The sequence below is a fragment of the Larimichthys crocea genome, chromosome VII, assembly GCF_000972845.2.
Source record: "Larimichthys crocea isolate SSNF chromosome VII, L_crocea_2.0, whole genome shotgun sequence".
In the NCBI taxonomy this organism is placed as follows: domain Eukaryota; kingdom Metazoa; phylum Chordata; class Actinopteri; family Sciaenidae; genus Larimichthys; species Larimichthys crocea.
Window position 1 is genome coordinate 27280001 of NC_040017.1, and position 26857 is coordinate 27306857.

The following is a 26857-nucleotide window of genomic DNA, read 5'->3' on the forward strand; positions in this document are numbered from 1 at the left end:
TAGCAGATGCACAGGCGGGGGTGGACACAGTCACAGATGTCAGTTGGAGAAAGCATTAAGTCGTAGCTGTTGCATTGAGGATGAAGACATTCTTCTGGAGCACGTTCACGGAAATGAGTTGCATACAGTTGCAGTGGGAGAGAGTGTGTGTGTGTGTGTGTGTGTGTGTGTGTGTGTGTGTGTGTGTGTGTGTGTGTGTGTGTGTGTGTGTGTGTGTCCTGCTGGTTACACAGATGCCTCCATTTTGGTGTTTTTGCCAAATCGTGCACCACACCCACCAACAAATCCCCAAATTTGATGATGTTGCAAAACAGACGTGAACATTAGTTAGACGATGTTCCTGTTTGATCCGAGCCTCTTCATTATGGAGAGAAAAGCTTCACGGTTCATTAAAAGGTCACGTTTATTCCATCTCTGTGACAGAAGGCTCACAGGTGGATGGATGTGTCGTCCGTGCCTCTCCACCTCACTTACTGCACAGGCATTAAACGATGGTGTGAAGAGTCGAACATAAATCTAACTTTAACTACTGAGCCAAAAATCAGCTTTTGTCCCTCATTAACTGGTGTTTAGTGTGAGATGTGTCCCTGAACGCAGCCTGAGACAGACCCAGAAACAAACACCAACTCTGTCTGCTTCATACTGAAACACGCTGCAGACTTTCTTTGGCTCTGATCAATAGAAAAGTTCATTCAGTTCATTCAGTTCACCTCCATGTTGGTGTGGAGGCCAATTAAACCAAAACTTTGTGCACGGCTGGAGGTGAGGAGAAAATCTATGTGGAACCTTTAAATCCAGAGAAGTTGAAATATTGAAATAAATATGTCAGCCTGTCTCTGTGCATCCTCTGATGTTTCCCACTCGTCAAGTCAGCAGCAGATGGTGTTATCATCACATATGCACACACACACACACGTGCACACACGTGCACTAACGTGCACGCTGGGTTGTTGCAGCTTCCCTCGTTCCACACACAAAGACTGAATCATTCATTAACATCCTGACAGCCGGGCTTCACTCACGTCCTCTCGACAAACACTTACAATCATTCCTCCGAGAAACCAGCGTCAGAAAGTTTTTCAGCTGGACTGATGTTACAGAGGTGTGTGATGAAGAGCGTGATGAATGTTACAGAGGTGTGTGATGAAGAGCGTGATGAATGTTACAGAGGTGTGTGATGAAGAGTGTCACTCAGCAGATTTCCTTTAACCTGACGCTGCATTCATGTTCAGGATCTGATGTCGTTGAAAACAAATAAAGTTGAAACCTAAAATCCTTCCTGTCACATTCTGATCTCATTGGACGGAGTGATCTGCTGCCTCTGATCTGAAGATTAAAGCCTGGAAACACTCAAAGACGTTTTACAACATAAGATGCTGCAGAGCAGAGAGGGAGGCCGTCAGGTTAGAGGTTTACTTGTGAAGTGAAGGACAGTTTTCCAAGTGTGTTGCTGTCTTTGTCTTCTCGTCATGCATTCACACACAGCAAAGTGGGATTTTATAAATTTGGAGGACGGCAAAATGACAAATTGTCGTCCATTTGGAAAGCTTGTGTTAGTGTGGCACAGGAAAACAAACATTAAGAGTGAAGAGGACAGTGACGGGCAGAGAGAGAGAGAGAGAGGACAGAAATAGGCTGAGAAAGCACCGGGGACAAAAAGCCTCTTTCTTTCTTTAAAGTGCGTTTCTGCCATAACAAATCCTAAAAGAGCCGAGGCGTCTTTCAGTCTGTGAGTACCTCTGAGTGGCAGCAGTCCTTCAGTCTCTGAGCTTTTGCCAAATGTTTCACAACCTTCAGCTTTTAACTCTGCAGGCCTGACAGGATCTCATACACTGCTAAAATACAACACACCACATGAGGACTGTCCTATATATTTTGTCTCTATTAACGGCTGTTCTAGGAAATAATTGTGATTCTGACAGAAGCGCTGCGTTTTGTTTGAGAAGCGCCCCTGAAGAAAAGGTTGTTTCTATTTCTGATGGACGCCACGCCCGGCCATGTCGAGCAGCACAGAGCAGATCAAGCTGGCCAAAAGTCAGACACCGAATCTGGAGAATTTTCAAAATAAAACACCCCGTGCAGACTCCCCAAATGGGAATCACTTTAACTAACAACTGTTTACTCATGATAAACCAAGAAAAATGATCTGAGCAAGTTAACGAATCCCTCTCAAACGTTCCCGCTGGAGAACAGATCCAAACAGTGTCATGGCTGCATTAGCACAGAGTCGTGCCCGGTGAGATCCAGAGGAGCGGAGCACTTTGCCTTCAGGTAGCAGGTGTGTCATTTGTAGCCTGCACTGACACATTGATCGTGTAAAATGACACTTTGGCCTCTTGTGAGGGAAAAGACCCGTCACTGTCGACTCGCAGTCTTTGAGTGGTTTTGCACTGACTTCTCTTGCACCAGCTGATCGATGACACTGAGCTCGTGAATAACGAGGTTGTCGGCTGCAGGTTGTTTCAGGTCAGGGCAGGTTGTGAACATGAAGGAAAGGAGTTTGTGTCCACTCTCAGCCAACAGGAGGTGACGTCTGATTTCTTTGAGAAACTAATTATGTTTGAGTTAGGATTAGAGAGGATTGTGATTTGATGAACAGGTTCGATAGCGGATTAGGGTTTGATAAAATGGGATTTGTTTGGCTCAAGCAGCTCCACTGAAGTGCCCCGGTTCAAACCTCCATGATACGAAATCTCGATCGACTCCAGAGCCTGTTGTGACTGACCTCTGACCTCTGACCTCCTTGAGGGAGGTGACACACATGGTGATTCCCTCCTGAGCAGAGCAGCCTGAGAGTTTAAGTTTAAATATGTTTGTAGACACAAATAAAGATTTCACTGAACTCTGAAGGCTTTTGCTGTTGCTCCTGTTGAATGAGCCTAAATCTGTGATCGAATCTACGTGAATTTTCTTCTGAAAAAAGACGAGTTTGTTTGTTGCCGTGGAAACCCTCAGCATGCCCAGTTGGTCTCAGCACAAATTACTTATTGATGTGAGACATTGATTTGTCATTTATGGTTTGATTTGCTCAGCAGAGGATGGAGGGATGGAGGGAAGGAGGGATGACCGTGACTGAGCAGCATTTAACAGTAAAAAAGATTCAGCCAGTCAATACTGAATACTGTGGTATAATATTCAGTTCAGATTTCAGCTTAGTGACAGTATAGTGAGTTCAGAGGTGTCTCTAAAGAAAGTGTGATGACTGCTCGCTGTGTCACACACAAACAGCTGCTGTCGTCAAGACGATTGAAGCAAATTAACGGTTCAGAGATGAAATGTCGTCGTAGATTTGAGTGAAGTTCAGCAGAAACACACACACACACATCTGTTACTGTCTTTGTAGTGTAGTCAGTCACATGTAATGTGTGTAATGTGAAGACTGGATTATTTTTGGATGACTTCATAACGTCCTCTTCGCTCTCTTCTCCTCTGCCATTATGTCCGTAGAGGCTGCTGAGCCCGGTAACATTGCCCAGCTCTGATTTACTGAAAGTTACACGATGTCACTTTTAGTAAACGTCTTGTACAAGCTGCAGCTAATGAAGCTGTTATCGCTCTTCTACGTAAAGAAACAGAAAACATCCAGCGAGCAGCGTCATCACTGTGTTCATCATCGTGGATCGCTTCACGTTCTGTCATTTAGGCTGATCAACTACAGACAAATTTTGACTGAGATCAAGCTGACCAGAAGTCAGAGAGAAATTTTCAAAATAAAACACCCTGTGCAGACTCCAGATGATGGCAGAAGCACAGAAGAGTGTTCAAATGTGAGCAAGCATTTGTGGTGGAGAAGACGCCGTCAGTCGTGTCCGGTGAGGAGAATGTGACCGTTCAGGCGGATCGGCCCGATCGGCCCGATCGGCACTCTCATGTTTCTGTTGCCTGTGTCGATGCTCAGCAGTGCAGCAGGTGAGCTGTGACATTCAGCCCCTGAAGTACACTCAGTCTGTCAGCCTGTTACATCGAGTGCCAGCTCGCCTCAGGCCAACACACACAGCCCACAGCTTAGTGTGTGTGTGTGTGTGTGTGTGCCACATAAAAAGACAATCTGTGTGCCACACATACATATTACAGTAATGGGTTTAAATTCTCGTGGTCACAACCTGAAGAATTAACAGGAACGATATCAGCAGCAGCGGTCGTTGTTTAAACGAGGAGGCGATTACAGTCAGAGGCTAATGAAGGCTTTTACTGTAACAAGGCATGATGGGAGACGAGGTGTGTGTGTGTGTGTGTGTGTGTGTGTGTGTGTGTGTGTGTGTAATGTAATAATACAGTACGATCACTCTGTTGCTAGTTCATAACTTGGGTTTTATTTCTGCCTCTCAGACTGGTTCCTCTAACAATGATATAAAATCCGTCCAGTTAACTTCATTGCTTCATGACATCGTTCAGTCAGTTTGTCTACAGGTGTCATCACGATTCACCAAACACAGTCAGGAAATGAAGGATTTCTTTCCACAGACATATAAACTGCCTCTCCACGGTGCTCAGACCTGATTTAGAGTGAAGGACAATGTGTGGCAAAGTTTTTGACTTTGAGTTTCTTCAAACCATCTGTCCCTTTCAGGTCCAAACACACCTGCTCTCATTATACACGTATTTATTCAGTGTATTTTATATTTTATTCTTGTTTGTGTGTGAATGTGAGCAACTGTCCACGGCCTCTCTCTCTCTCTCTCTCTCTGTCTCTCTCTCTCTCTCTCTCTCTCTCGGTGATCGATTGCCCCGTCAAACCTCTGCCCCTGTCGCCATGGCAACACGCTGCGCCTGCACCCCTGAACAGTGACTGTAAACACATTTACAAGCTCGATCCACATCGTTCCCGGGGTCCCTCCTCCTCACTGCGCCTCCCTTCCTCCTCCTCCTCCTCCTCCTCCTCCCTTCCTCCTCCTCCTCCTCCTCATTTCTTACTTATTACCTAGCTGTCACCCTTCTTTCATTAGTCCTCCATCACTCCCTCTGCCCTTTTGATCCTTCTTTATCCTCGTCCGATAGGACTTTGATCATTTTCCAATTACTCCTTTGTCTCCATCGCTCCTTCTATCCCTCCTCGCCCTCCTTTCCTCCCATCCTCCATTTTCCCATTAGTCCAGCTGCCCTCTCCTCCTCTCATTTCATCCCTCCTTCTGTGCCTCCTCCGTGACTCCTCTCCCATTTTAAATCAACCCTTCATTCCTCCTTTTACATCTTCTTATCGACCTCCTCTATCATCATTTAATCCTCCTACCCCTCCTGTCCTCGTATCCTTCTTCCTTTTCATCCCTCATCACTCCTTCTTCACCTCCCATCTCTACGTTTATCCCTCTGCCAGCTCCTCCACCTATCTTTTAATGTCTCCATCAAAGCCTTCACTCCTCCTGCTTCTCTCTTTGCCCACCAGTCTGTTCCTCCTTCTCATCCATCACTCCTCCTGCCTGATCCGTGATGTGTGCTGGAGGAGAAAAAGAAAAAGGAGGCGCAGTCATTAGTCTGATTTCACACATAAACAGAGAGAGCGCGCTCCGTCGTGTTCTGTCCTTTTCATTAGTTTTAGTTTGATGATTTTTAATCATCGTGTTCGTCTCATAATAACATTTTCTAAAAATGAGTCGAGTTGAATTAATCAAACAAACGGAAGGTTCAGGATGAATCTGAGTCACTGTGGACTTCGTCCAGCTCGTCTTCACTTCAAACTACTTTTAATATTTTTAATATTCAGGGAAACGATCGTTACACAGGACACCTACGTCTGACTGAGGACATCACTTTACCCACAAACCACTCTGTGCTTTTATGGCGTGAAAATAAATATTGTATTATTAATAATATATATTATGTGTTGTTAATGCTGAACACGTTTCTCTGCATCAGGATGTCACCTGAACTCATCACAGATTTAGTTTCAGTTGCTCATTTTTAAATTGTTATTTATTGTTTCTTAAAAAATCATCTCTGCATAAGACGTTTGGTTTAATAGACTTTGTTGATTAGTGCAGAGTAACGACATCAGATTGGTATAATTCTGTCCGTCATCGGATACGACACTTTACCAATATGAATTGATTTACTGACTAAATGAAAGAACAAACTCTAATAATAATAATAAAACCTCTAACCATGTTAACATTTAATCAGACACAGGTGAGAGAAGGTTTTCTGAGGTTTGGACTTCTGTGTATCCTCTCACGTCGGTTTATTTAGACTCAGTCTCACACACTGTGCGCTGTCCTGCTGCAGGAAACACTCACTGTGCACCAACTCTGCAGCTGGAAACAAAACTAGAACAGTTTTTATTCCTGTTTGAACTTTAGCTGACTCTACAACAAAAAGTTAAACCTGTTATACAGGTGACCCAGGACACCCATCACCCAGCACACGGCTGTCAGGTTCAGTATCACTTTAACTGGAGGAGCTGGGAATCAAACCAGCGATGAGCCTCAGAGGAGCCTGGAGAACAAACTGACTCTGTGACACTTTTAATCTCGACGGCGTGATCCTCGTTTCACTCTCGTGGTTTTTGTTGGCAGAAGCGTCCTGAACAAACATGTCGAGTAGTTACACAAACTGAATCCACACAGAAGCTGAATATCAAACAAAATCTGACTTTCAAAATATTTACTGCGTCCGCTCCAGTGCTCAGTTTCATTAAAGGAGACGTACAACATTTTAAATCTGACCTTGTTGTCGTAGCAGCAGGATGCTGTCGCCTCATCACAGCTTCACTCACGTCTTGAAGTTCAACGATCAGTTTTGATCTTGAGTTTTTGGCCAGCAGCTCGTCCTGAGCTTCACCTGGACAGTCTGCTGTCTTTTCTCATTTATTTTGATGGCTTACGTTAATGTCGGTGCTTTATTTCAGGTTTAAACTTGTCTTGCAGCTCACCCAGGGAGACACTGAAAGTCAGCTAATGTTAAACATGCCATGGACTGTGTTGAGTTAATTATTGCTGCAGTTTAAATTAATAAAGACCAGAAGTCTGAAGTTCTGCTCTGATCTGCCTCCAGGCTGTTTTCTGGTCAAATCGCCGTGACGACGGTAGTTAGTTTGTCTTTCGTAATTGTTACTTGCAACCAACTGTGAACTTCATCATCACTGTCATTTATGAGGAGAAAGGAAAGTGACTCCTGGGCTTCAAGCGTTCAGAGCGCTCCTGCAAGAAGGAGGAAAAACACTTTGAAAACACGCTCCATCCCATCAGTCTGAATGGTCCACATGTAAATCTTAAAGAGGCTCCTGCAGTGTGAACATCAGACCTGATCCTTGGAGATATTCCTTGTTTGTTTACAAGAGACGACTAAAGTCTGTCCTGTTACTGCCACTGAGGCAAAGCTTCAAAAGGAAAACTGAATTATTCTAACAGAGAAGAAGAGAGATGGAGGTGTGTAAACAGAAGGTGTCGACAGGTGTCGGTGCTTTCCTCCTCCTCACAAACGGACGGATGGGTTCGGTCCATCTGTCCATCCTTTGGTGTCACGCTGAGGTTTGAATCTCACCAGTTGGTGCTCACACACACAAATACACCTACACACTGTGTTATAGAGATACATTTACAGTACACTCGCCTTCTGTCAGTGTGAGTGTGTGTGACTGACAGACAACAGGAAATAAACACACATAAAAATATACAAATATAAATCGTGTGTTTTTATGGAGGTCATCGTGACTCGTCCTCTCCTCTTCCTCCGTCTCCACCTTCTTCTTTCGGAGTTATTCCTTCACTGGTCCGTCTCTCGGTGTTTGTGGTGTGGATCCTCTCTGGCCTCACGTATTTTTGCTGTTATTGTTACACACGTGTCACAGCAGACGTGCAGGAATCACGTGATGCTGCTCGGTTAGTTTTGCCTCCATCACCTGGTGCTTGGTTTGGCTGTTCAGGTGTGTCTGTCTCTGTCAGTCACTTCCTGTCCCACAGATCAGGCTGTGTTCTTTATATTGACAGATGTTAGCTCAGGATGAAGGCTAACGAGGTTTCACACGTTAGTCTGCTGTCGTCTTGTGTCACTGCAGACTCCTGACTGGTTCTGTCCCTGCGTCGATGCTGAATCTTCCTCGTCTGTGTCCTGATGAATCTTCACGATGTCTCCACGCCTGCTTAGTTTTTGGTCTTTGTCGTTCTCATTGCTGCTTTCTAACTCCCACTTTTCTTCTTCTTCTTCTGAATCTCCCTCCTCTTTCTCCAAGGCCACAGTCAAGGTCACTTTTAATGCTTCTTTCAGAGAACATTGACCTGTTTCTATTAGAAAGTAGTCTGATCTAAAATAATCGAAGCACCTCCCGGTCCCTTTAATCTCTCTCTTCTTGATCTCCTCTTCGTCCCTCTTTGTTGTTTCTTCGTCTTCATCGATCTTCCTGTCGTCTGTCTTCCTCACCTTCAGATGTCTCTCCTTTCCGTTGTCTTCTTCGTCTCTTTCTGTAACTTCGTGCTGCGTCTGTTTTTCTGTGTACCGGTGACTCACCACCACAAACAGACTGTGTCAGGGTCTCCTTGGTTTGTGTTAATGCTGAAAGTTTGAATGTGCCCACGTCTTACTAATATCCAAGGCCCCGTGGAGAGTCTGCTCTCAGGGGAGCGGTGACAAACATCGTAGGAATGGAGACGTGAAGGTTATGTGAGGGAAATCAGTCTGGAAGAGTTGGAGGTTCTTTGACGTGCTCATCAGATTTTATAAATACTGAGGTGACGTCAGGCTTCAGGTCAGTAAATTCTGTAAATTCCAGTTAATAAAACTTCACCACATCGTCTGTGGGAGCTGCTTTTCTTTGTGTGACGGTTTCACAGCCAGGATACAGATGTTAGCTGTAGACCTGTGCACATGGCCTGCAGAGTGAAGGTCACTCTCAGTTTACTCCACCATGTTTCTTCAAAGGTCTTTCCAGTGTGTCACAAACTAACTTGTTCTCTCTCTCTCTCTCTCTCTCTCTCTCCCTCTCTCTCTCTCTCTCTCTCTCTCCCCCCTCCTCCCCCACCCCCCCCGCTCCGCTCTCTCTATCTCTCCCTCCGCTCCTCTCTCTCTCTCTCCCCTCTCTCCGCTCTCTCTCCTCCCTCTCTCTCTCTCTCTCTCTCTCTCTCTCTCCTCTCTCTCTCTCTCGCCTCTCTCCTCTCCTCTCTCTCTCCCTCTCTCTCCTCCTCTCTCCTCCCTCTCTCTCTCTCTCTTCGCTCTCTCCTCCCCTCTGCTCCTCCTCTCTCTCTCCTCCTATCTCTCGTCTCCTCTCTCCTCTTCTTTGTCTCTTCCTCCTCTCTCATCTCGCTCGCTCTCAGGTGAGCTACACCACCCTCAGCTCTACCCAGCGCCTCCCCCTCCCACCTCCCTCTTCCTCAGCCTAATCCCATCATCCTCTGCCTCACCTTTTCCTCCCACTTCTCGTGGGAAATCAAACGCCGCCATGTCTCTCTTGGCCTCTTCCACCCCCTTCCTCCTCCTCCTCTTCCTCCTCCCACTGCCTCCCTGCCAGCCGGAGTCCCAGCGCAGCGACCCCAGCCTCCCCCCTGGCCTGGAGGGGGTCTCCTCCTCCATGTTCCCCTCCTCCTCCTTCTCTCCTTCCATGTCTTCCACTAACAGCAGCGTGGTTATCGGGAAATGTGAGGACGTGCCAGTGTGTAGGCCCGGCATCCTGCTGCCCGTCTGGAAGCCCAACCGGCCCGGCCTCGGCGACCAGGTGGCCCGAGCGGTGGTCTACTTTGTGTCCCTTATGTACATGTTCCTGGGAGTGTCCATCATTGCAGACCGCTTCATGGCGTCCATTGAGGTCATCACGTCACAGGTGAGAGCGAGTCACTTCCCTCTTCATCCATTTCTCATGTGTGACAGTGTGAATGACCCTCAGCTGCTTTCTCAGCTGTGTGTGTGTGTGTGTGTGTCTGTGTGTGTGTGTGTGTGTGTGTGTGTGTGTGTGTGTGTGTGCTATCCCAGGCGGCCTGTAATGGTTCAGTGGTCGAGGTTGCAGTCATCAGCACTGTAGTAAGACGGGGGGGGGGGGTCCATGGAGGTTTGAATGGAGGCTGATGTTCAGTATGAGAGAACGGGACGAGGAGACGTGAAGGTCAGCTGGAAGATGACAGGAAGGAGAGAGGAACGAGAGAGGAAGGAGACAAGAAGGAGACAGACAAAAGAATCAGTGTGTGTGTGTGCATGTGTTGTGGCAGTGCACCTTGGCAGTTGTTGAGTGTTGCTTTCACACTCGTGTCCCCCTCCTCACGACATTAGGAGTGTGAACAGGTCTTGTTGTTGGTGGTCACTAACCTGACTGCACCTGAGGTTTGCTACACAGAACCATCTGGACACTTTCAGAAAGTACAGGCCTGGTTATTGGATAAACCGTCAGCCAATCAGATCAGTGAATCCTGTAATATAATCAAACTCTGTGCAGACTCAGAGAAGCCGTCAGCGTCGCTCTTTGCCCTCGTCTTCTCTGATTTCTGTGCTCGTGGTGTTGACACACCTCTCCGCTCTTCATCGCCTGAGCTCGCCTCTGCTCCATTTCACTATTTACTCCTTCGTTGGACATTTGTCGCCTCTGATTTTTCTCCTGTGTTTAGTTTGGCGGTTGGCGGACACTTGATAAAGATCTTAATGCATCTGAAGGGAAAAGCAATCAGTTTGTTTTTAATAGGAAACGTCTGAAATAATGACGTATAGAGAGCAAGCAGAGGTGATACAGATGATTAATGTTCATCCTTTTCATGAGGGACGGTTTGACCTTTAAGGTAGTGTGTGTGTGTGTGTGTGTGTGTGTGTGTGTGTGTGTGTGTGCTGCAGGTATTTGTGTGTCCAGACCAGTGTTTTATCCTTCATCATTCCTCCTCCACTTCATTCATTCATTCATTCATGTGTGTGTTTGTCCTGCAGGGTCTCAGCATCGTTCTGCTTCACTCGACAAATTTCTGATTTGTTTTGAATTATTGCAGAAATGAATCTTTAATCTTTACAAACGAGCGCCACTTTTATGATTTTTATAGCTGGGTCACATGACTTCACGTCACCTGAACTAAGCTTTAAGTGTTTGTGTTGATGATGACAATAGTCTCATTTAGCCACTTAGACATTTAAAGCGTCAGTGTGGACAGACGGCCTGCAGCCTGTGTAATAATCCTATAAACTTTATTAGAGCAGAAATATCTCAACGTTTAGTCTTTTAACGATCAGTAGACGACCTGCTGGACATCACACAGTATGTCTGTGTGTGTTTCCCTGATGATGGGGCAGTCTGAGCGACACAAACTCATTCACCAGAAGTTGATTTTAAAATGTTTGTTCATCAAACTCTCACCGAGTCGAGCAGTAATTATCTCACAGGTGTTAAATTACTAACGAGGCCGCTCTGACGACAAAGAGTCAATTAAAACAACAAGAGCGTTATTGTCTCCTTCATACTGTTCATAGTTCATCACAGGATAACCAATCGCACCAATCTTTTGTCTGATTAACTCACTGGTGTCCTTAATGAAGATACTGAGCACTTCCCTTTTTAATTAAATCATTCAGAATAAAACAGTAAATTAATGTTCAGCATTAAAATCGGGTTAAGGTTTAAAGTTTCTCACAGTTGCACACGTCAATCAAACTGTGATTTCGTGTTCAAGTTTATCTGCTTCATTGTGGTGCTTGTTTTTTAGTTACCACTTCTACATGGAAAGATAAATTATACCTGAAATATGACACACGCACCTGAAAGAATCCTGTGTGACAAATAACTAACGAGCCTGTCGGTCCTCGTGTCTTCTAATTTCACCCTAAAGGCTCTGCACACCCACACGAGTGATTTAGCTCATTCTGGATGATTAGAGCTGATCTCAGGTCTGTGTGGGTGTATTTGTGCCGACTGTCTGATCCTCGCTCGTCTCTGTCGCACCTGTTAGCCTGAAACTAATCACACCTTTATTATTCTGACCTGATGTTCACCTTCACTGTTTGTTAGAGAGTTCATGCGCTGTCAGTCAATTTGTGTGTGTGTGTGTTTGTGTGTGTGTGTGTGTGTGTGTGTGTGTGTGTGCGTGTGTTTGGGCCAACAGGAGAAGGAGGTGACCATCACTATGCCGAACGGGGAAACATCAGTTGCGACGGTTCGCATCTGGAACGAAACTGTGTCCAATCTGACGCTCATGGCTCTCGGATCCAGTGCTCCAGAGATACTTCTGTCTGTTATAGAGGTACACACACGCACACACACACACACACACACACACACACTAAATGTCTGATGAAAGTAATTTTCTTCATTAAGCGAACAGAGTTGATTATGTCAGTGAGCGGGCCGATGGTGGTGGGCGGATTCCTCTGGAACATCTTGTAATTATTCGTGAGGTTCTTCAGAAGGTGTGTGTTGTGTTTACTGAGGCCTTCAGGAAGATACAAAAATGTAAACGAGAAATCAGAATTCAGCTCAGGAATCTTTGCAGAAAGGCTGAACATACAGGCACATCCTCTGTTCAGATTCCTCTCCAGCTCCAGATCATGTTGTTCAGTCTGCTTCAGTGTGCGTCCTCATTACCTGTCTCTTCCCTCCCACGCCTCTCTCCAGGTGTGCGGTCACCAGTTCAATGCCGGTGAGCTCGGGCCGGGAACCATCGTCGGCAGCGCCGCCTTCAACATGTTTGTGATCATCGGGATCTGCGTGTGGACGATCCCCAACGGCGAGTCCCGCAAGATCAAACACCTCCGGGTGTTCTTCATCACCGCCTTCTGGAGCATCTTCGCCTACATCTGGCTCTACCTCATCCTGTCTGTCATGTCGCCAGGCGTCGTGGAGGTGAGACAGAATTAAAGTGCTCCGTTAGCTTTCTCCATCGTCCTCTTCGTCTCTTCACCTCTGCCATTCGTTATGCTCATAGAAGCTGCTGAGCTAAGTGACATTGCCCACTGACACAGCTGTGTTTCTGGCACCGACACCAGCTCTGCTCCGTCTGAGGATTCCCTGCTGGTTCCTCGTTGCTCCAGGCTGGAAAGCGTCTTCGTCCCGGCGGTCCGAAGCTTTGCTGGCGGTGTAAATACCAAAACTCCCATGATGCTTTGAGCTCCCAGTGCAGGGAACAAGTAGAGCTTTCTGTTAATAATGTAAAATGACTGTGACTGGCAAAGCAGAGTCTTTGAAACGTCAGTTCAAGCATGACGGCTCATATATGAATGCTCAGGGAGCTGTAATTAAATTTTGGACAGAATCAGTTTTCTCCTTTAGAGGAGTCTGCTGTAACACCGCCTGCTGATACCGATAATAAAGTCTTCATGATGCTCCTTCCTCTTCCTCAGGTTGTGCTGCAGTGCCAGAATTATATCGAACCAGCTGAACAAAGATCATTAGACTCTGCGTGTGTGTGTGTGTGTGTGTGTGTGTGTGTGTGTGTTTCAGGTGTGGGAGGCCCTGGTGACCCTGCTGTACTTCCCTGTGTGTGTCATCCTGGCTTGGATCGCCGACCGCCGCCTGCTCTTCTACAAGTACATGGGCAAGCGTTACCGTGCCGACAAGCGCCGCGGCATCGTCGTGGAGACCGAAGGAGACCTGACACCCAACAAGGGCGGCATGGAGATGATCGCAGACGGCAAGTTCCCCCCACGTGGGGGCGTCGTGGCACCCGCCGAGAACTGCGGGGGCGGGACTCAAGATGGCACAGCGGGCGCCGCGGCCAATAACATCGGTGGAAACCTGCCCACCTCCAACAGCACGATGGTCAACGTGGAGAGCAGCAAGGAGCTGGATGAGAGCCGCAAAGAGGTGAGAGATGGAGAGGGAACAGGTGAACAAACATGTTTCTGCCACATATTCATATTCATAATGCTCCACCAACGGTTGGTGCAGAACATCCCATCAACATTTATTCAACATCAGCTTAAAGAGAGTGGGAAATGATGAAGAGGAGGGCGAGGGGAGCTGTAACAGAGCAAATTTAGAGACGCCGTCATCACTGCAGATTGTGTTCGGTAATAAAGCTGTAATCTCATTTTTACATAGGAAACAGAATTTCTGCAGCCGTGATTACGACATGGTTGGATGGAAAATAACGGATCATCTCCCTGCAGGAGACAGTCAGCGTCTGAATGGCTCCAGCTTGGATTTCCATTCTGTTCTGTGATAACTGTATTTGTTAATGCACTGCTAAAAAGAGGAGAAGGAGAGGAGGAGAGATAATGGAGATGAACACGTGGGAGGTCTGACTGACAGATTAAAACAAATATGACACAGAGGTCGAGGAGGAACAACAGCTCGTTCCTCATCATTGAGGATTGATTTAAATCTGTTTGATGTTCAGACACTTAAATTCAGTTTTTAGGAATTATTGGAAATATCTGGTTTTGTTGCAGCGTTGTAGTCAAGACCACGTCAGACGGAGACTTTGAGGAGTTGAGACCAAGTCAGTATGACTGGAGGTTGTTAGCTGAAGTGCCTTTTTAAAGCCAGTGCCAAGAATCAATCAGTGTTAGTGTGAGCGGCCGTGCATGATGTGTGTGGATGTTTTTTTATTAATGAGTGTGTCCACTCGTCTTCGTCCTCCAGGTGATTCGTATCCTGAAGGAGCTGAAGCAGAAATATCCCGACAAAGAGCTCGACCAGCTGGTGGAGCTGGCCAACTACTACGCACTGCTGCACCAACAGAAGAGCAGAGCCTTCTACCGCATACAGGTAACACACACACACACACACACACACACACACACACACACACTGTTCATAAATACACGCACAAGGTCGTCCAGACCCACAAGAAGACACAAAGTAGTTCAAGGACTTCTGAAATTCTTTCTCTGAATCTGAAACTCAGAATCTGATCATGAGAAACACTGTAAAAAAAATCAAGTGACTGTCACTAACGGCTGCCCAATAAAAAAACATAAAAATTCAAATAAAACATCATAATTCAAATAAATGTCGAAACATTACTCAAATTTTCAAAGTCATTTCACATTTTTACTATAATTATTGCAATTAAGAAAGTGACGATATTTTAGGGAAATTTAAGAAAACAGAAAAATACTGTATAAATAATTTGTCTGTACAAAATGAGAAATGACTGAAATTTGTCATTAATGGCATCAAGTCTAACCAAAAACTGAGATTTGTATACATGTTTTAAAAAAACTAAAATTTTCTGCTAATTAGGTTGCGAGTTTGAAAAGTAAAATTTACCTTAGAAATACAAAGTTAAATTTATTAGTCAACATTCATATAATGAGCCACGTTTTAAATTACAGATCATTATTGTAATTTTACATGAATTTGTATGTCATTTAAAAGAAAAACAGAAAGAATACTGTCAGTATAGTAAAAATGGGAGTAGTAGAAAAATGAGAATACTAAAAATAACAGATAATTTGAAAGATTTGTACAAATGTAATTCTTTTACAGTGCGAGACAAATGTTAATGAGCATGAAAGTTTAAACTTTATTGTTACATTAAAAGTCATAATGTGTCACTTTAATTTAAGACATTTGTGTCTCCTGATGTGAAAGAAAACAAATGTAAGGACGCTGCACATTTTCTTTTAACCCCTCGTCCTGTCCGTCTCCATCAAGGCGACTCGTATGATGATCGGAGCTGGAAACGTCCTGAAGAAGCACGCGGCCGACCACGCTCGCCGCACAGCCGTGACCGACGAGGAAGCACCAGAAGAAGAAGACGTCGGGGTGTGCAGCCGCATCTCATTTGAAAGTGCCCACAGTCAGTGCATGGAGAACTGCGGCGTTCTGACGCTGGCTGTGGTCTGCCAAGGTAGTGAAATAAATAAGTCATAAGCTAATATTGAGTTCACATGAATAAGTTAGAGGACTCAGGCTGCGGTAATAACATCTGAAATCTGTCCTTTCTTTAAATTAATGCTTTGATCTCTCAGAGTTTCATTTTTCTGCAACCTCAACCTGAAGCTGCAGCGTGGTGAGTTTCACACCGGCTGCTCTTTAGTGACGGATTAAAGCTGCAGCAGAAGAGGAGCTCAGATCCTGTGCTCAGAAGAGTTAGAGTGATAGCAGTCTTTTTTATTCCACTCACTCCTCTTTTCTACTTTTCAAAATCAGCCAGGTACATTTCCCACAAAGCAGCGAGCACTTTCAATCTTAAACCTTTCAGGGACAAGGCCTCATCAGATATCAGATTTCATGCAGCTCCACTGAAGCCAAAAAAACTTTATACAACCTTTTTTCACGTACGCAGTGATACAATAACTGTGTTTACATCAGAAGATATTGATCCAGTCCTGACATTTCAATCGGGTTTAGAGGTTTGGCGTAAGCGTTCGTGATGATCTTTTGTATACGTTGTTACATCAGCGCCTAATAAACATCTTAATAAGTTTATCTCTACACACGTCCCACGTTGGGTTAACGTTAATGAGCTTGGACAGAAGCATGATAACAAACTGTGAGAACTTTCATCCACTGACTCCTGATGTTTGGTGGATGAAGGGGCTGTAAAGTTCTTGAACTCTCTGCTGTTAAAAGATTAGAGGCGTGAACAGCAGAAAGAAACGTTGTTCCCAGTACATGATGTGGATCATGATGAGTCCCATACAGATAAACTGAACACTGGCTCTCAATTGTTTCTCTTTCATGCTTGGAAGGGAGTGATGAGAGGGAGATGTCATCACCACCTGATGCTACTAAATGGCACCTTTAAGTACAAGAAGCTAAAAACATGAGTACTTTTGCTATCTTGTATCTTGGTGACCATAAAGGACTTTTACATCTTTATTTACAGACTTTAACTGCAGTCTGACAGTCTGCCTTGTGTTCATTTGCTTTTATTTCTGCTCTTTAGGCGGTCTGGGAGAGAACACCTTCTATGTGGACTACAGGACAGAGGACGGTTCAGCCAACGCTGGTTCTGATTACGAGTACAGCGAAGGAACGTTGGTATTCAAACCTGGAGAGACTCACAAAGAGATCAAGGTGAGTAAAGAGACGAGTATGAAGCGATATATACGGAGCGCTGCACCAGATAAGACCTGGACGTCTTCACGATGAATTGAGTTTGACAGTTAGTGGACCACACACTGTTAACAGATGAGGTCAAGTGAAACTTTAATGATCTTTGTGGAGAAAGAAGCTGATCATATTCATTATGAAGCAGGAGGTCTGGCAGTTGAATACTGAACTGAATATAAATGCACCAGCCTCTCAGGCCTGCTTTAGTCTGATTTACACACAGTGAGGCACCAGATTCACCAAAACACTGGTGCAGGAGGTGAACTTCACTTGAGCTGCATAAACTGCTGCAGGCTCCTGAATAACCTGCAGCGTTGCTGACACCCAAAGAGAAGCGAGCGAGGAGAAAGAGAGGGAGATAAATGATGAGAGTCACAGCAGGAGAGAGACAGGAGGACGGCTGAGGAGAGACAGGACAGAAATATACTGCTGCTACTGCGATACTGTCTGAAGCAGAAAGTTGTTCAGCTGTGAAAAAACTGACTTTTCCTGAAAATCTGAAATTTTCGGTCTTTTTTTATTCTTCATATTTCTACAGGCGTTGTTAGCTTATCACTCTTTGGACTACTATAACAAGTATGAAAAGTGTGTAACTGATTAACTCTATCAGTAGCATGTTTCACCAGTAGAAATACTCCAAATACTGCTACTGCTTAACTGTCTCACATACATCACAGCTGTATTACTGATTGCTGCTTCACTGTCACTGGGAGAGTTAATGGAAGTGAGCTGCCCATTGTACCTGAGATTGTTAGGTGTTGTAACGGTGGAGAAAGGCAGTCAGACAGCAGCAGACAGACTGATGTCAGATCTCTGACAGGTAATGAACACGAGGCAAAGGCAAGAAACAGGGTCAGACAGGAGTCAGGCGAACACAAAGAAAAAAGACAAAACTAGTCTGAAGTGAAGAGCCAGGGTAGATGTACTGCAGAGGCCTGAGGATGGCAGCAGGTGACTTAGAAAATATAAAGTCTGAGCACATAATTACAGATTTTATTGCTCCGTTTCTCAAAGTTCAAAAACCATCTTAAGTACCTCAAATAATTCTGCACGATTACTGTAAATAACTTTGAGTGAAGAATCAGGAAGTTCCACAATCAGCCCGAGCTTCAAAGTTCAACATCTTTGATTACAGATGTTCCCAAACCTTCCTCTGCAATCTGAAATCAAGATCAAACAACACAGTAATGATTTTTACTGAGGAGCAGAAGCCAAGAATGTCACTGTTTAAAGGACACTATGCTGTGTGAATTATAATCATATAGGACGAGTGCACGAGGTAAATGTGAGGCGATCTGATCAAAGATCAAAAGTGAGCGCTGCAGCAGCCTGAAGAGCATTAAAACATACACATATAGATAGATAGAGATATAAACTGGCCTATCTACTGTGACTGAGTACATTACAAAGGTCAGCGTCATCCACTTCAACAGCATACAAGAGAATTAAATCGATCACTGTGCCACAAATGAGCAGCAGTTAAACTTGAATGTCTTGCTCCACTTTCACTGCTATCAGTTCCGCTGTGTGGCCGCCACTTCGCAGACTGTTAAACAAACTCTTTGTTTGTAAGGAAGAGTCATCATTGTCATATTCAAAAATAGGAGGCAATCATTCGAGAGAATAATTTGCAACACGCTTCATTTAGACATGTGAAAATTAAGTAAAGTGCACAGAGAAGTACTGCACAAAAGATCAGTGCTGGAGCAGTAGCAGCAGTCATGGTTGAAGGGGCAGACAGTAGTCCCATCAGGTTATGAGTTCAGTCTAATGCCTAATGATAAGTCTGCTGGTGCGTGCAGCTGTGCTACTGTAACATCTGCCAGACGGTAACAAGAAGAACACTGTAGTTCTTTAAGATGCAGAGCAGGTCGTCCACTAATCAGATGGCTGGTGGTTCAATCCCTGGTTCCTCCGGTCTGCATGTCCTTAAGCCTTGGGCAAGATACTGAACCCCAAATTGCTCCTTAAGGCTGCGCCAGCACCGAGAACTGTTGCCAGTGATGAGCTGTGCCGCTTCCACCACTCTCTGTGGTGATTTTCTGCTGTGGGTTGAACGGCTCCCGAACCAGATTGTGATGCAGCTCATCAGCAAGCTGTCGATGGTGCAACTGTAAAAGGCAAGCTGCATTCCTGTAAATGTCTGCTGCACTGATCATCAGATTATTTCAATATACAATCTCTCTTAGTTCAAGTTTATTTATTTGTCATTGTACGACACACGGGTTTTTCAACAAAATGCAAACTGTCGTCTCCTTATGTGACTCACAAAACAAAAAAATGTATAAATGGATGAATCAATAATAAATAATGAAAATGTTGAGGAAAGAATCTGCTCTGAAGTCAGTGAATACTTCTGTATCGCTCGTCAGACGACGGCAGGATGATCAAACTGTTCACTGTTCTCCTCAGATCAAAACTAAAAGACATTTTTATTTCCCAGCATTTATTCATCCACATTAATATTTCAGCTGAGGAAAGACGCTCTGGTGTTATGGCAGCAGATACTTCTGTATCGCTCGTCAGACGACGGCAGGATGAACAGTCTGTTTACTGTTCTCCTCAGTTCAAAACTAATAGAAGTTTTGTTTAAACTGCCCACATTCATTCATCCACATTAATAATTAAGCTGTGTGTACAGATTGAGCCCAGCAGTAACGGAGATGAGACAGTCAGTTATTAAAACTCTTTCTAATACAGAGTGATGCAGACTTTCCTTCGTCGTTGTTGTCTTCATCTCTTCATCTCCTCGCATCGTGGCTGAACTCCAGAATATGTTGAAGTCTGAACGCGCAGCAGGACGCGGTCCGGCTCATTGGATTACAATGCCTAATGCCTAATCTGATTTGGGAGTGCCCACCTGTCAGTTAATGTGCAATGGCACGATCAGACGATAACAACCTCACAGATGACTGTTGTAACTGGAGCCTCTGTTTATGTGTTGGCTGAGGGAGATGCCTGGCTCTCCGCCCTGCCTGCTCTCAATATTCAGCACAAACTACGCTCAGGCATATAAGGGTTGATGTGAATTCACTTTAAATTCAGAACACAAAATGAAACTGCAGCTCACATAATGATTTCACAAGTGTGGGGTCTTTTTTTTTCTGGCAAAGAAATCCTTCTCCTGTGAAATAAAGTTCCACCTCCAGAGCTCCTGAGTTTCCTGACTTCAAGGTTCCTTCATAAAACTTTGACATAAAAGTTCTTCATAAAGTTGTGTATCTATCAAACATACATGCCAAGATTTAAATCACTGTAACGACAGACACTGGATCTGTTTTTGACCCCGTCACATCTGCTTTTCATACTTTTATACTCACTTCCTCTCTCGGTCAAATGTCACGTCCATATCACACATTTGCTGCAGGAGTCTGAAAACGCAAATTAAATTGCAGGCAGAAAAATGTCGTCCTATCCGGCCACAAATCTTCAGCTAAACAGAAGCTAAAATCTGTTTGTGAAAACATTTTAGGAGGAAAATAACAACGCAGTAACAGAAACTGGATTCGTGTTTGATCAGCACTGCCTGGTTTGACAGTTTGATCTGAGTTTCATGAGTCTGAACATGTCGATCACAAGGAACACCTGAAGCTTACCCTGCTCTATCGTCTATTTTACTCTGAACCTGACCATGATTTAATAAATGAACATCATGCTGTGTGGAAGAAGACTTGGAACTAGAGACTGAAAACATAAACTCACAAGGAAACTGTTTACTGAACGATTATATCAACTGAGAAGTCAGCTCATTTTCTCCATAAGTCTCAGCACAGTGTGACTTCTTTGTTGCAGCCAATGGTGCAACTGCCTACAACCTTAAAGCTTAAACATTGTATACACAGCTTCATTTCTTGCCAGTGTAAGTACAATAATGACCCCTGAACAGTCCTGATGCAAAAGACTAGACAAAGAGACTGGACTTGCTTTTGTGTGAAACTCATAGAAATATAAAAGAACCATTCATGTCTGAAGACAACAACCTTCTGTGTCTCTCTGCGTCTCCAGGTTGGTATAATTGACGATGACATATTCGAAGAAGACGAGCACTTCTTTGTGCGCCTGCTGAATCTGCGCGTCGGCGATGCAGAAGGCATGTTCGAGAGCGATGAAGTGGGTGCCCTCCCCAAGGCTCGCTTGGTTGAACCCCTGGTTGCCACAGTGACCATCCTGGATGACGACCACGCCGGTATCTTCACATTCAGCGAGCGCATGGTGAGGGTGAGCGAGAGCGTTGGCACCATGGAGGTGACGGTGGTGCGCAACTCCGGTGCCCGCGGCACCGTCATTCTGCCGTACCACACCGAGCCCGGCACCGCCAAGGCTGGAGACGACTACGAGGACGCCCATGGAGAGCTGGAGTTCACCAACGACCAGACCACGTGAGTCAAACTAACGTTATTTTATTTGTTTTAAAAAGTTGACTCTCATATCATCGCCTGCATTGACCTGGAGGAGACCAAACCAGAGTTAAAGCAGCATGCAGAGAAAATAATATTTAATATTTTCATCCAAACATCAACAACACAAGACATAGCAGCCGAAGTTGCTAAGCCCAATTATGTTGCCTGCTCCCAGCTCCTGTTCTGGCACGACACCCGCTCTGCTCCCCATCAGCAATTCATTTTCATCCATCTTGTTTGGCTTCCCGCAGCACATAAACTCTTGGGAAACAATGTGTTGACTTTCAGACTGCATTAGACCTGTGAGAGAGGATTACAGTGTGTGTGTTCGGTAATATAAAGTTTGTTTGGATGAGTTTTAATACACAGAGAGGAGGAAGGCTCATCACTCCTCTCCCATCCTCATTTTGTCTCCTCTCCTCTCATTTATTCTCACCTTCTCCTCGCCTTTTCACCTCTTTCAGCTTCCATGTTGCGCTCTCATTCTTCACCCCTGTGTTTGCCTATCCATTATTCATCAAGGCTGGCCTGAGGGGAGCCTCAGCACGTTCAGGCTGAAGCCTCTCCAAGTTTCTGTGAACAGAGTTTGTGTTTGTGTGTGTGCTGTATTCGAGGCGGACCTTTCTTTTCTCTGATTGTCTCCGAGTCCTGATCACAGAGTGATTGCAGTGTGAATGTAAAGTGCCTCTTGGCTTCTTTAGCCATGCTACCTGAACATCTCCAGGGATGGTGATGTCGGCCAGCATTCCACTTTAGTCCAGAAATATTTCAACAACTATTAAATGGATTGCGATAGCATTGCTGTAGAGTTGGGTCTTGTTATCACACTCTTGGTCTGAATGGGTTGACACATACAATAGTTGCATAAGAAACTGTCTCCCATCTGTGAGGATTTCATAAATAAATTACTTTTTATTCTTAAACTTGGTGGTTGTTTTTGTGTGAGCTAACGGCCCAGTGAGAGTTTCATTACCTCTGAAATGAGGAAGAGAGAGAAGAGTATACAACGAGATTTATTTCTTTATGTTGATTATTTTTCTCAGTCTTAATGAGAGAATTGACCCACCTGTCAATCAAAGCATCCACGCTCTTAATCCTGAAATTAGCTACAGAGACCAAAACTGTTTTTTGTACCAGGCTGTAAACTGCAGTTTATGGCACTTCACATTGACTTCACTTGGCTAGAATATGCCAGATGAATTCGAATGGTTGAGATCTTTGTGGTTGGTTGTGTTTGTGTGTTTGTGACAAACAGACTGTTTCTCATGTGATGCTGATCCTAGCAGCTCGACACTGATGCAAACTGGCAGGTTCACTGAGTGACAGAGACCTGAAGGAGATGAGACAGGCCGAGTGATGGCTGATGGTGGACTGGATGGACCTCAAGTGTGTTTCTGTGATGATGGAAAACTTTCTATCACATTTTTCTCAGTCTCAGCACCACCATGGCTCTGCTGTTAATGGGGATTTTGTTCCAGATTGTGGGTAATGATCGCGCACTCGACATGCCCAAAGCCTCAAACCAAATACCTGGAACATTTCTGCTGCTGGATTGACAATGTTGTCGTCTTTTTCACCACAAGCGTCTTCTTTCTGCCCCTCGTGGCCTCCTTCAGCTTCAGTTCCACTGCTGATTACTGACAGGCCTCCAGAAACTTTCGCTCTGAAAGCTGCTGTGGCTGCAGTTCCACACGACTTCATGCCTCTGCAGCCTTACCTCTCTGTCTTTGTCTTGTGAGGAGACTCAGACCTCAGTGTGCCCTATCAGGAGAGCAGTTTTTGCTCCAAACATGTCATATAGAATCATAGTAAAGACCTCTGCTGGGAACTGGACTAGTTGCCCACATCTGTCTCTGTCCTTCAGCCTTCACGCCACGCTGTCATCGTTAGAAAATGGATTTGTCAGGATCAGGATGCTGGACATTTTCTTCCTCCCTTCCTTAACCACCTTTTCAATCCTCCCTTCACTTCTCTCCTTTCGTCCTCTCCATACATTTATCCTCATCTTTCATTTTCTTCTTCTATCCATCTTTCTCTCCCCCTCTCATGACTGATTTTCACTATGAGTTGGTTTCCATAGCGACGTTTCATCCGGCGGCCTTCAGAGACACTAACAGGTCCTGTCATCGTCCTCTCCTCTAATATCAAACATCTTTTCTCATTCTTCTTCTTAAAGATCCTGCACACACAGCGTACATCATCATCAACGTTTTCTTAGATTTAAAGTAGCTATAATCAAGATTTTTCAACATTAACAGCTACAGAATATTCATCACCTGGACACAAACATGACTCTAAATCACTAACTCTGTCCTCTCATAGTTTTCTCTCACATTTTCTTCTTCTTCTTCTTCTGATGAACTTTTTTTCTCCGACCTCGAGCTGTACCACGCAGCTTCTGACCGACCTATCGATCCTCTGTCCTCCCTCTGCATCCGGCTTCATCAGCTCTGATTTACGCAGCAGCTGATCCTGATCAGAGTCAACAGGGGGCAGACCACCATGTGTGCTGCTACACACTGTGTGCGTGTATGTGTGTGTGTGTGTGTGTGTGTGTGTGTGTGTTAATACATGTTCATGGGCTTTGAGGTTTGCAAGACCAGCACATCGATAACATGGATGACCTGTGGCGAAGGCCCAGCGAGCACTCCATTACTTATGTATGAGACGCTTTATTGCATCTGTGTGTCTGTCACTGACTGTGTAGGAGTGTGTGTGTGCATACGTGTGCGTGTGTGTGTGCATACGTGTGCGTGTGTGTGTGTGTGTGTAAAGTTCATGCATCCTGTGCAGTGCATATACAATGTGTACGTATTGTGTGTATGAATGTTTCCCAAAGATGAAATTGTGTTTGTTTACTGAAATCTGAAACACGACTGACTGTGTTTGTGTCTTTTTCTGTGTGTGTATGTGTGTGTGTGTGTGTGTGTGTGTGTGTGTGTGTGTGTGAGCAGTCAGACGTTCCAGGTGAGGATAATCGATGATGAAGAATATGAAAAACATGAAAACTTCTACATTGTGCTGGAGGAGCCTCGCTGGCTGAAGAGAGGAATCTCAGGTATGTAAACACGTCGTGGTGTCATTATGTACAGACACTGACGATAATCGTGACATTTAAAAATAAAATATCGATATCATGTTTATAATACACATGATCATAACATCGTAAATTATCTGAAATAATCCAGCGCCTCTTAAATCAGTTCTAACTTTGTAGTTCAAACTCCAACACAGTAGGTGGCGACGATTCATCTTCTATATTTCAAACTACTCATACTCAAACTACTTTCATATTTGTGTGCTGTTTGTTTAGTGTGTTCTGTTTCTGTGCTTCTTCTGTCTTTTGTTCGGTCTGTTTTGTTTTTGTTCTGCACCCATCGATTCATCCATTAACTGTCATGACAACAGCACAACCGCTGAGTCGCCCTTTGTGATGAGCGAAGAGAAAGAAACACACAGAGGAGGTTTTATTTGAATTTCAGCCGTCACAGCGTGTCATCAAGTTTGAAAGATTAATCCAAGACAGTGAAGTTCACAGCAGCTTCTATCTGTGACTGTGTTTGTTTCATCTGATCGAATGATGAATGCGTGCTTTTATTATTATACATATCATGTACTCTATACTTATACTTCTTCTCTCTCCTGTCCTCGTCACAGCTCTGCTGCTCAACCAAGGTAAGACCACCTGATTTATCCACCTGATTTATCCACCTGATTTATCCACCTGATGATTCAGGCTGAAACTAACAAACTAATTGTTCAGATAATATTATTTAAAGCAACATTTCTGTCATAAACTAACAGAGTTTACCTCCTGTTGACCCACACTGACCTGTGATCAGCTGAACGGTGTCTCTGTCATTCGTACGTCTGTTCTCACACTATGTAACTTTGGGCTCCGGGTCGGGAGAAGTACGTAACGCTTTACGGCACTAAGTCACACAGCAGCAACTATTTCACTGATTCTGGTGAAACTGGATCATATTTTATGGAGGAAATGTTTTCTGGTTTTCCCTCTGATGTCCTCCGGCTGCTCCGCCTCAACTCTCTGTGATTTACAGAGTTTATGATGGACAGTGAAGTAAACTGCTGACAGCTGTAGCTGCTGTTAGCTCATGTTAGCTCAGTCTGTTGTCTGTGAGCTCAGACAGAGTGTTAGTGTTTGTACCACATGTGAGGAGGTTTGCAAACAGGGAGCAGAGCCGGTGTCGTGCCAGAACAGGAGCTGGGTAAGCAGGGGAATGTAAGCAGGCTCGGCAGCCTCTGTGGACATAATGACAGAGGAGAAGACAGTTTGCATTTCATTTTCTGTTCATCTGCTGACAAGGTTAACGTGAGCAGGAAGGCGATCAGCCTGAAATATCTGCAGCAGGTTGATCCTCATCTAAACACCAAAGAGAATAATAAATTGAGCCTGACTCAGCGCTCAGCCGCTCTGTTTGCTCTGCTGGCTTCCTGTTGATTTGCCCTCTTGTCAGGAAAATTTTTCAAAAGTGCTGCTCCACACAGCACGTCGGCTCTTAACTGGCACAACTTACTGAAAGAAAACATCTTTATACCGGCTTATCGCTGCCCTGCTGTTCTGTTTGCCACAGTTTTTTCTGTGGGTTCATCAGTTTCCAGCCTGTAATTATTTTCACTTTAATGAGTTTACTCATTCATAATTCATTTCTTCTTAACCTGGGCTTCGGGACCTCCTTATGATCACTAATAACAACAGATTTGTCACGTGAACTAAAAAACATTCATGTGAAAGATAAGTGTTAAAAAGCTTCAATTCTTATCTAATATCATCATAAATAGACACTCATTACTGTCAGAGATATTCATTCCACATCACTTTAACTGATGCAGCAAAGTTTGAGCATAAAAAAGTAATTTATTTCCATTTGAAGCGCTGCCACAGTCGTTTCTCCGACTCAGGTTTCTGCTCAGCTCAGGACTTTGTTTAATCTGCATTGTAATGGCCTGGCATCTCTTCTCTAGCCCCGCTCTGGGGGAGCGATGGGTATTTGTCTGTTTACATTTGGATCACAGCAGAACCGTTTAGAAGTAAACGCTCAGAAATGAGTCAGCGCTCCACACTGTGTGCGCTTTGCTCGTATATTATATTATTATATTGTTTTTATGTGTGTGTGTGTGTGTGTGTGTGTGTGTGTGTGTGTGTATGTGTGAGGTAACAGAGATTAAATGTGTTTGTTCAGATGGAGATTGTTCTTGGATTTCATCCAAAATGGAGAGCGAATAGTGAAGTCTGAGCTGAGAGTTACAGAGTTTCCTGACGGACAGTGAAGTAAACTGCTGCCAGCTGTAGCTGCTGTTAGCTCAGTTTGTTAGCCGGGCTGTCTTGGACCACAGGCGTTGTGGACTACAGGGAAGAGCAGAGCAGAGTCAGTGTCATGCCAGAACCGGAGCTGGGCAATGGAGAACAGAGTGAAGAGGACGTTGACGGAGGAAGCTGAGAAGAGAAAAGGAGTGAGTGAGCGAGAAGCCGCCGGACAAGAGTAAACAGCTGTCCATGTTTAGCACAGTGGGATTAAACTACACAACAAACACTATTTCTATG

General features: G+C 44.6%; 1 protein-coding gene across 7 annotated transcripts in view; it reads left to right on the forward strand.

The window, feature by feature from the left end:
• slc8a2b (solute carrier family 8 member 2b) overlaps positions 1–26857 on the forward strand; it is a 117909-nt gene that overhangs the window by 80662 nt on the left and 10390 nt on the right. For all 7 annotated transcript variants that reach the window (XM_019265565.2, XM_027280171.1, XM_019265567.2 and 4 more), the window contains 10 exons: positions 9243–9745; positions 11994–12131; positions 12503–12730; positions 13328–13690; positions 14471–14596; positions 15488–15683; positions 16725–16855; positions 20897–21270; positions 24246–24349; positions 24949–24966. In XM_019265565.2, coding sequence (XP_019121110.1) covers positions 9368–9745; positions 11994–12131; positions 12503–12730; positions 13328–13690; positions 14471–14596; positions 15488–15683; positions 16725–16855; positions 20897–21270; positions 24246–24349; positions 24949–24966 — 2056 coding nt within the window. In that variant the 5' untranslated portion in view covers positions 9243–9367. The remainder of the gene's footprint in view (positions 1–9242; positions 9746–11993; positions 12132–12502; positions 12731–13327; positions 13691–14470; positions 14597–15487; positions 15684–16724; positions 16856–20896; positions 21271–24245; positions 24350–24948; positions 24967–26857) is intronic.